At 42.5% G+C, this 10,786-nt stretch overlaps 1 protein-coding gene across 3 annotated transcripts in view; it reads right to left on the bottom strand.

Annotated features, from left to right (window-relative positions):
• Positions 1–3,291: 3,291 nt before the first annotated feature.
• The window catches only part of VCL (vinculin), a 60,422-nt gene continuing 52,927 nt past the window's right edge, over positions 3,292–10,786 (bottom strand). For 2 of the 3 annotated variants that reach the window (XM_005443854.4, XM_027812157.2), the window contains 3 exons: positions 7,329–7,532; positions 6,603–6,707; positions 3,292–5,880 (listed from right to left, as the gene is read on the bottom strand). In XM_005443854.4, coding sequence (XP_005443911.1) covers positions 5,734–5,880; positions 6,603–6,707; positions 7,329–7,532 — 456 coding nt within the window. In that variant the 3' untranslated portion in view covers positions 3,292–5,733. Of the gene's footprint in view, positions 5,881–6,602; positions 6,708–7,328; positions 7,533–9,692; positions 9,903–10,786 lie in introns of all 3 variants that reach the window. The other variant, XM_005443853.4, reaches the window with a different exon arrangement.

Genomic DNA, 10,786 nt, shown 5'->3' with positions numbered 1-10,786 from the left:
TATGGTGGGTTTTTTTTCCCCTTGGTGTATGTAAAATACACATTATTGTGTATATATTTTGGTTATTATAATTAAAAATTCCTTACTTCAAGCAGGTCTTCACAGCAAAGTTTTGTTTTTCATCACAGAAAATAGGTTGGAAAGGACCTCTGGAGAGGTTGCTTAGCCACTCCTGCCTCAGGCAGGGGACTTTTAGGGCCATGTTCAGGGCTGGAGACCCTGCACCTCTGGGGCCCATTCTAACGTTTGACTGCTGTGACTGCAATTGTTCTAATACACAATTGGAATTTCCCAGCTGGATGGAGCTTGTGGCTGTTGCCTCTTGCCCTTTCTGCATCTTAAAAATAATGTCTCCATCTTCTCTTGTCCTCAGTTATCTAAAAGTGACGATACAGTAAGATTTTCCTGTTCGGCTCTCAAGACTGAACGCTTTCATTGATATCTTCTTGCAGGCCATGTGCTGTGATAGTGTACTTAATCTTGGGACTTTTCACTGGACTTGCTTTTGTTTATCAAAGTCTGTCTTGTCCTGGGAAGCAAGTTTGCCAAAGGAAACTTTTTATCCAAAGCAAATGTATTTGTATCTTTGTAAATTAATCTCTGAAGACAAAAGTTTTCTAAGCTCTATGGGCTGCTTTGTTAGCCAGAATACAAATAAACTAAACAAAACTAAACAAACCCCATAAACCACAACATCGTAAATATGATAAAGTGGGAGGTTATACATTTATTATTCAGTGTTGCACAAAGCTGATAAATACAAGATGAAAATGCTTAAGTAGTTCTGATGGTGTCTTGTTCACTTCTGGTTTTTGCTGTAAAGCCCGAGGGGCTCCGATACAGCCCCGCGGGGGGGAACAGCAGCACCAAGGAAGAGTAAAATTTTATGGGTGTGTGAGAAGTGTTGTTGCACGGGGGCCCTGGCTGGCTAGGAGCTTACTTTGCAATGTAAGGATGCACAGGAGCCTAGTGCAGGTGTGTAGGGACCATCTGGGGCTGAGAAATGGTTTTGGGAATATAGTATGAAAATCAGTTCTTGTTGTATAAATGAAAATTTGACTGCAACTACAGTAACTAGCACTTCTTGCATCTTAAAAGCAAATGGAAGTTCAGATGTTAATGAAGGAAAAATGACAGCTTAACCAATGATTGTATAAAACAAAGAGAAACTGTAAACCAAAAGGGATTTACAGAGTGAATTTGTATCTGCTACAGATGTATGTGTTACATCATCAGCAGAAAGCTTCCTGGCATGCTGCAGCAACTGTATACAGTGCAGCCTCTGATACGTGTCACTGTACGTTTGTTGGTTTTACTTATTTTGACTTTTCTAAATAGTTACAGTAGGTATTATAGTCCATAATTAAATAGATAATGTTAATTAAACTTCAATTTGGTAATCCGTATACAATAATTTGAGGTTTTCCCTGCCATATTTTCACCTGTGCTGAAGTGATTGTGAATGTTTTTAGAAAAAAGATTGTCCAGAAGAAGGTTTTTAAATCAGAATATCTGTGAGTGGCAGGGCATAATAGCACAGGAAGAGGAGGCGAAATTAGTTCACCTACCCCGTAGTGTTGAGAATTAGAACCATCTCCTTGCCACTGTCATTCTGCCCTGGCTTTTCTTACTCTCTGTGCCTGTCAATACGAAAGTGTCCTCAAAAAACCCCAAGTGTGCTGCTTCAGACTTGTGGCCTGGCCCTGGAGCCCTGCAGGAGAAAACAGGATCAAAAGCTTGAGGTGGAACTGTCTAAATAACTACTGAAAAAGAGATGGAGGCTGGGGAGCAGGTGGAAGTGGGGACGGGCCAGCGGGGGTGGTGCGGGGATGTCCTTCATTCTGCTCTGTCGTTGGTGCTTGCTGTGCTAGAGCATTCCCATCCGTGCTCCTAGGCTAAGGGCTCCAGGATTCCCCCTGGAAAACATAGTTCATCTCTGCTGCTAATTTTAAGCTCTTCAGTGGGAAAGCCAAGACAGTCCTTAAGCTGTGGTAAATAGAGGAAAAGATAAATTACATCTCGTAGGGAATGATGTGTAAAATCCTCTCGGGAGATAACCCGCTTAGACAACAGTGGTATCTGACAATAGTAAAAAGGAGCTGTTAGCAGAAACCAGGAACTGAACTGAGATAGTAGCAACAGAGGACTAATGGTTAGGTACAAATGCATATATACATTGATGTACATGTACATATTACATGTATGTATATGCACACATACATATATGTGTGTGCATATGTGAACGATCTATATATTCTGTATATATTAATTTAGAAAATAGAAACACTTCCAAATTGAACCCTAAAAACTCATGAGCCTTGGCCCACGTGTTGGGTAGCGAGAACGAGATATACTGTAGTGCTGCAGTTCTGCAGCCATCAGGCAATCATAGTATGGATCTTCTGTATCGCCATCTTCTTCATAAACCAAGATGTGGAAAAAGGTTTAATTACTTTGAAATTACTCAGATGTGTGTTCCTTGAGCTTTGGTGGATCGGGAGGTTATACGCACAAGGGACCCAGTCCCCAGATGCAGTGCAGCTTCGTGGTACTTCGATGGTAAGCACGGAAACACAGGAAAACCACTCATGGAAAAAAGCGACCTGAAGGCTCCAGTGAAATTCAAAGACCTATTCTACCTCTGTCAGTACAGCTGCCCTAAATGTTTGTGTGTTAAACGCTTCCAGGATGGTTTCTCATTGCTCCCAGTCTCACTGCATCGTGTCGTTTTTAGAACACGGATGAAATTGAACAGTATGAAACCTGAATTTTAGCTGCTCGTGCTAAATCCCAGATGCCTTCCGGCACCGGGGGACTACGCTTGGCCCTACAGTGCCAACAAACGTTGGTTCCACCAAGTCAGAACGTTACACGGGCTGGTAGAATTTTCAGTGAGAAGTGGTTGTAAGAGCTCCGTACAGAGGGGGTGAGGGAAGGAGCACACTGGTTCCCCACTAACGGCCCTTGCATTCTCTTTGTGAAGTAAAACTCAGAGCAGCCAGGCACTGGCCAGAGCAGCCGTCCTTCCCTTACCGACCCGGTCAGGCAAAGCCCAAACTCCCATTTTCTCCTCCTGGACCACCACTTCCACTAAGTTTTTTAATGACCAGTTTTACAGGCACAAAAGACAGAAGCAACTTGTTTTAATCTTCTGGTTGAGAAATGTTGCACTTTTTCCTGTTCAGAAAAATGCAGAAATAACTGTTGTTTTGCTTTAGTATTTCTGCTGCTTTGACTTGCTGCTGCTCTACACCGTTACCCACTGCTCCATTACCATTAAGGGTCACAAGCTGACATTTGTACAAATGCATTTTTATTGTTTCAACAGAACCAAAGAAAAGTTGAAAACATTAGACTATACAATACATTTTGGTTTATAAACAAAGTTTTATAGTGGTAAAACATTTCTAAGTGACATTCATGGTCTCTTTTGATTTTTTGCTGCATTTCAGGTCTGAAGACCAATAGTGTTCAAAAAAGCAGTAATTGCATAAGGTGGACAAGTATCTTAGCTGCTACAAAACAGTTCAAGAACTTAGAGCAAACATTCTGGAAGAATATCAAAGGCAACCATGATTCATAACTTTCCTGCAAACATTCCTCAAGAAACAAAAACTGATCTTTGGCATAAAAAATTATGTATTAAAGGCATTAGTAATATTGCATTAATATCAGTCAAGCAACTAAACAGTGATGCTAAAAAAAAAAATATCTCACAGAGAAGCTTGAATTGGGGGCAGGGAAGGGAAACATGAGGAGCATTGAAAAGTAATACGGGAAGACTATTTAGAAAATCCCTTCAAAATAACCTCTACCTATTCAGTGTTATTTACTATTAAATAGAAATTACTAGATCACCATTCTGTTAGAGAGCTGGTATAAACCAACCAAATGCAAGACATTCAGGTTAAGGCTCTGGCACCCCGGCCTCCCTCTTCCCCTTGCAGGTAACCGCAGGAAGGGAACGCTACGGGAAGACCCCAGGTACCGCGTATTCCCTAACAGCCAGCACACGGAGCCGGTTACAGGCGCTCACTGCCCCTGCCCGGCTCCGTTTGAGGCAGATTTATCGCAATCGCTTTAACTTCCCTTTTTAGCCATCAGTGCATCGAGGCGGGGGCAGGGAGCGAGCCCAGGGCAGAGTGACACTGCCAGGAGCAAAGGACAGGCACCTGCCCGGTGGCTCTTCCTTCCAGCTGCTGCCACTGAGCAGTTTTTCCACGAGGGCACTTCTGTTAAGAGTGGGTCTGATCGTGCCACGATTGCCAGGGAATGCAGAGGGCAGCGGGTCTGGGCAAAGCGTTCCTCGCACGTGTACGGAGACTCGTGCTAAAATAATTCTCCGTTCTGTCAAATGCCAAAAGAGGCTGCAGAGCAATTAAAAGAATGTGTGTGTGAATATATATTCATATGTGTGAAGGCATGTTCAATTACGGAAGGATAAAAACACCCCCCAAGACTATTTTAGTAACTGGAGGGTTGTTTGGGGTTTTTTTATTGTCATTTTTTCTGGGGTTTTTTAAAGATACAGTAAACACTTTGTTCGATTCACTATTAATAGAACTTGATAAAGATTCTGAGCCTCCAAACTCCCGCTGTCAAGACCAGTAAAAATCCCCCAGTACGTTCAGCCCTAGGAACCACTGTTTGCTGGTAGCCACCAGACTACCTGAAAAGGGTTTCATGGCCCTGCAGCGCTTGGCTTTCAGAAAGCTCATGCATTGTTGTAAACAAGGGCAGTGAAGCAAAAGCTCTTTTTCAATTGACGATCTTTCGATTCCCGCCTTGAGTGGCTGGAGTAACATTAGATGGAGGGAAGAGTTAAAAAAGAATTAATTGCTTGTGCTCATTTGGTTTTCAAAAGGAAAGAGCCAGCATTGGAGCATTGGGCATATTCTGGTCCTGGACATGCAGCTACCTTAAGGGAACCAGGAGTTTTCAGCTCAATGCGTTGCTGAACTGAGCAAGAAGCGAAGAGTTCCATGATTTAAGGTCTCCAGCTGTAAGGCTCAAGCTGCCAACAGTGTGCCACCAACATCCCTGGCGACGCATTTCAGTACGGACCAAGAGCCCTGGAGCGCCTACCCACAGGGTGATGGGGGGCTGACAAAGACAGCTCCAGTTTTTGTCAAAAGTACTGTTGCCATGCAAAAATCAAAAGCAAAAAAATACCATTTCAGACATGGAATTTTAATCCTCAGTTTACAACTGTTCTGCTGCCCCTCCTTTAAATGAACCCACACACACCTTCCATCATTTCTGCATGGTTTAAGAACAGCCAGCTAAAATCCTGTGGAAAAGTTGAATGTTTCTGTATCGATCGTCCCTAAAAAAACCTGCCAAGTAACCAGTCGTGTCCTAGACTCTCATCACTAAGCTTAAAGTGAGGTCCACGTTTTATATCATCATGTGGGAACTACTGGAATACACAGTGCATAAATGAAATGTGCTTCTGGGAGTACGGAACTCATGAAGAGACTCTTCAAAAGGAAAAAAAAAAAGATAAAGGATAAGAACTGTCTACTGTCGGAAGCAGTTTTGAGGTGTTTGATATCAAACGCGTTCCGAAGACATTTGAAATGCATTCTCTTATAATTCACACCCTTAGAATGGGGCATCAGCATAAGCTAATCTTAAGCTCACGTATACAGCACCTGCTGCCGTGACTGTATCTCTTCTGTTTCCAAAAAAAAAAGGCATTTTATGTTACAGAAAACGATACTCCTGTGGTGTTTACTGATACCAAGGGGTCTTTCTGACCCAGCGAAGAGTGAATCCAGCATCTGTTCTTATCTTAATGGACGCTGCTTCAGCTTCTCTCACAGTTTCCTTCACAGACTGCATGAGGTTCTGGGCATTATGAACCAACATCTCCGTTGCCTGTCAAGAAAAAGAAAACTCGCCAGTAGATCAGTGAATGCCATGTGCAGGACAGCAGCATGGACACCCACTGTGCACGAGGGCTCCCAGTACAAACATCTAAATTAGTTTATTGCCGATTTAAACCGTGAAGAAGGAAATGAAACCACTAGCCTCTGGAAACCAGCAAGTGTTATCCCTGACTCAGAACAAGACTTCCCCATTTCTCACTGTGTATTTGTTCAAAATCTGAATAAGAGCTTAGTGTCTCAAAGCGGAATCATCTCCCTCAGAAGCCCAAACTGCAGGATTTCAACGGAAAACACGCATTTGGAAGGTAACACAAGTGCACGGCAAGCGCTCGCCATGTTGCTGGAGAATCAGCTGAAGTACAACCCACCAGAGCGTGCTGCTACGCCTCCCTCGTCAAACCCGCTCTGGAAGGCAAGTTCTCCCCTTGGCTTGCTTTTCACTCTTACTTAAATCAAGGAGACGAACCAACTGTTCGTATAAAAGTTTGAACCAGAGAAGCTTTTTGGCTTGGGAAGGATTTTGTGTTCCTCTATTAAACTGTAGCTTTTGAGCCAGAAAGCAAGGTGCTTTGCTAAAATTATCTTCGCTGAACAGGTGAGGTAAGCTTCCAAACACCGAGTTCCCAGAACAGCTGATAGTACGTGTTGTATATTCTTCCCCATAAAACTGATCAGCAATTCCACGCTACCATCAATTTTTACACTTCTTACCTGCTCCGACTCTTCATCGCTGATGTTGGTTCTGCCCAGCATGGTAGCTTTGACAGTGGAGAGAATTTTCAGTTGTGTGCTGATGGTTGGGATTCGCTCACAGACCTAAGGAAGGAATGGGGATAAAAACCACTTGGCATTGTAAAGTGAAGCCATACATTATCTGTTGTGTTTTCAGATATAGTTTCTTGTTTTGTTTTACTACCAGATAAGGAATAAGCACGGAGGCAACCTTATAACCTTTAAGACTGTCTGACAAATACTGGTAGGATACTTGAATCTGATTTTACATGCTTTAGGATTTTTTTGGGATGGAGCCAACTTTTTTCCTTTCTTCAAGATAATCTTTCCAAGGTCTGCTTGGTTAGGAATGGGATGACGTATATTTAGCTAAGACTGCAAAACTAAGGAGTGTTATATTTCTGCTACTACCCTTTGACACGAAGGAGTGAGTAGATGAAATACACAGCAACACAGGCTTAGGTCAGAGCAGTGTTCCTAGCACAGTATTTTTCAAAACCTCTTTGGACACAAGCATCTTCCACTCACCTGTAAACAAATCCTGACTTCACAGAATATATACGGCCATGGGATCTAAAAACAGACACAGAACCTGACAAAGCTTTACAAGCCCAGGATGTACACGATGTACTGCCACAACTCCTGTGCTCGCTCACGCTAAGAAAGGCACAGAAAAAAGTATTTGAGGCATTTACAACCCATTACCTGCAAGAGGTTTGTTCTTATGCGCTTGTCAGTGCACTGCTTTGCCACCTCTTTGGCTAATCGAGTGACTTCATCCGACGCCTTAGCAATATCCTTCGCGCACTGAATAAGGGCGCGCTTGTTTCCACTGCCTCCTCTCACCAGGCGCGACATCTCTGCCATTAGCAGCGCCATTCGTTTAGCGGCAGCAATGATGTCATTACCCTGAAGAGAACAACACGAGTTAGTGTTCATGCCGGGGCAGAAGCTTCACAGACGTCACGACAACAGCAGCGTACATTTTGGTAGCAACCCTTTCAAGAACTTAAGGATGGAAGAACCATTTGTGACAGAAGAGGTTTCTTCAAGGAACAGGAAAGATCTGTACTAATTATAGGTTTCTGACATTTTTCTTTCTAACACTCAGGAAAAAAGGTTCGCTTCAAAACTGGAAAAGAAGTGGTAAAAAAAAAGTGTTAGTTTGTCCATGGAATGAGAGTTACTGCTCTGCTGGCTAGGTTTTAAGATAAAGCATGTTATTAGCATTTGAAATTCCAGATTTCCCATAAAAGGCTTTTTTTTAATTAAAAAAAAAAGGTGCTAAATAGCTTGTTAAACTAAATAGCACTAATTAAGTTAAATAATTAGTCATAACAGTCAAGCATAAAATTTCCAGTGACATCTGAAATTGAAGCAGTGAAAGCATCAGAGCTATGCTGCTATAATGCTAAAGGACAAATGGAAGAGAATCTGTAACATACAAAAACTTTTGTCACAGGGAGATGCAACGATTACTTTTTTTTTAAGGTTATTTCTTGAAAGTAAGTCTTCCTTTTTGACAAAATCTCCCCCTTTAAGATAAAGCTTCCAGGAGAGAAGAACATAGGTGCTCAAAAGATAATCTAGAGACATTTCTTCATTAAAATCCAGGTTTCCTGTACATCAAAATTACAGTCACAGAAATACTCCTGAGAGATTAAGTAGGACTGAGGCTAAACCATTCCTTCTACACTGTTCCAGAGAGAAACCTAGTGCAAGGACAAGCAGACCCAGAGGATCAGTTGTTAGTAGTCTGTTAGTGTATGGAGGGACAAAAGCGAACTCTTTGGTGCCATGAAGCATCCCTATTGTGTGGGTGAAATATCAGCAGAGTGAGTTTAAGTATTAGCACGCTCTTTCCTCAGCATAATTGCACAACTAATGACCGATGCAGTTCGCAGCAGCGAGTACACAGTGAGAACCCAGCTTAGCACATGTATTCTCTATCCCTGTGGACATACCTCCCTGACTCACTACCAGCAAATTCAAGTCATCCCAGATATTTTACAAATACAGGCGACAAAAAGCTGAACTATTTGTTACCGTGACCTAAAAGCTAAACAGTTTGCTAGTGTAACCAGACAGGATACAAATGACATAACACAAAGCTTTTCCATGTTTTCACGTAGGAGGACCAAGAAATGAGGACCAGTGTCATTTACGAAGCCCTCTAACAAGTTATCCAAGCATCAGAATCTGAAAAGGACAAGAACAATTTTAAAGCCCTTTTTATTAGAATAGTTTAGTATGTCTATCTACGTCAACATATGCACGCACATATACACATACATACACACACATCCCTAACCCTTTTTTGTTATGGGACACCAACCTTATTTTTTGCAGCATGCTATATGAAAAGTGACCAGTCTTGCAAACATTTGTGTTCAGACAGAAGAGACAGGCTACTTGTGAATGTCTGAACCTCAGTTAGATTTCCACGGGTTCCATATAAACACACCCTCAATTCAGCAGCTACCAGCATTCAGTGCAGCTTCTTCATAAAAGAATTCTCTCAAGACCAGCAACTGCAATACAGCCAAGTGCAAGCCAGCAGACAGTCAGTCGTCCTCCATAAACACTGCCACACAAAGCCATTCCTCCTTGGAAGGTATTTTAATTGCTGGCATCAATGGAAGCAAAGCACAACAGACACGTTAAATGACTTCTTGACTGCTGTATACTCTGCTGTATCTGGAAGTCATTAAGAAACCATTAACCATGGCTTCCCAGGTAGCCCAAACGAATGAAAAAAAGAACGGGGCAGGGGGAGGGAAGACGACCCCTACAACAGTCTGAAAACTGCCATAACAGAGAAGAACAGGCAGGTGCAAAGGGAGAGGAAGCCGCTGAATATTAATAAGTGACCCAAATCAAGCTTCAATCCGGCACTGACAAACAGATCTAGCAACTTGTGAAGCCACTCTCAGTCCTTAGAATGAAGTGCAGACACACTTATTCATTCAGAATGGCCGGGCCCAGCAGGGATCAAGAGTGATGCAAATGTGTCAGCGTTCCAAATGGCTGGATGCACACGGATCAGTCCCCGGGGAGACTCAGGAGTACCTTACTAGACCACTTGGTTGCTTCCCGATGTAGAGACTGAGCAGCAGCCAGAATGGGCTGGTTAACAGGCTGATTGGTTGGCATTAACAGCAGCTCAGGCTCGTAATCATCTTCAATGTCAGAGGGGAGAGTGAATTCAACATCTGCATCATCCTCCTCAGCTATATCTACACCAGCCTCAGCCGCTTCATTAATCACAGTCACATCAGGCTTTGCAGGTGGCAGCAAGGGTGGAGAAACGGGACAGTTAGTACAAGAAGCAGAATTTGGTAGAAGAGCATGAACTGAGCTGTTTTAGTGACCAAAACATCCTCTTGGTCTCCCAGGATCTGATACGGCAGCTCTCTGTTCAGGTCAGAGGGAGGAGGGGAAGGAATACAAGATGAGCGGAAGGAAACAAACATTTCACCTGTGAAGCGAAGTTACCAAAAATTTTAAGAAGTTACAGTTCAAAGATGCAGCAACAGTTTTCATCGGAGCGTACAGCTTCTACAGACAGAGGCTGGCTTGGAGAACAACATTTTACTGGCAAGACAATGGTGAAATGAATGGAGTTTCCGTTTCCATGAAAGCCGTTTCGACTGCATAGAAGCAGGCACAGCAGCCGATGACTGTGGTATCTGTGCCGATAGAAAGCTTTGTATGGAAACCCGTTCATGTGTATGTTGCAAGGAGAGAGCGCAGCATGATAACAGAAAAAACACGGACGCTGCTTGCTGTAGGGTTTAAAAAAAAGAAAAAAAAAGGTGGGACAAGGGACACTGTAGAAGCGAGTATTGAACTACCGCAGATAATATGGAAAAGAAAAAAAGTATTATGGGAAGAGGAGGTGATGCGGAATGCTATTAATGCTGTAGATATTACAGTTCTTAAAACCAGACTGGTACAGAATCAGTAGAATAAGAGGATTATGAAGCATGTGATACTGTTTTGCCACAATATGTTGTATCCATTACCTTAAAAAAAAGAAAAGAGAGGATGCAAGTATATTATAAATATAAAATATATTAATACATTAAATATATTGTGTTAGGATAGATCCCAAGGAAGAGGTAAGTGTTATAACAATACAGACATTTATAATACAGCAACAT

This window comes from Falco cherrug, chromosome 9 (assembly GCF_023634085.1).
Source record: "Falco cherrug isolate bFalChe1 chromosome 9, bFalChe1.pri, whole genome shotgun sequence".
NCBI lineage: Eukaryota > Metazoa > Chordata > Aves > Falconiformes > Falconidae > Falco > Falco cherrug.
This window is presented reverse-complemented; position numbering and strand designations above follow the sequence as displayed.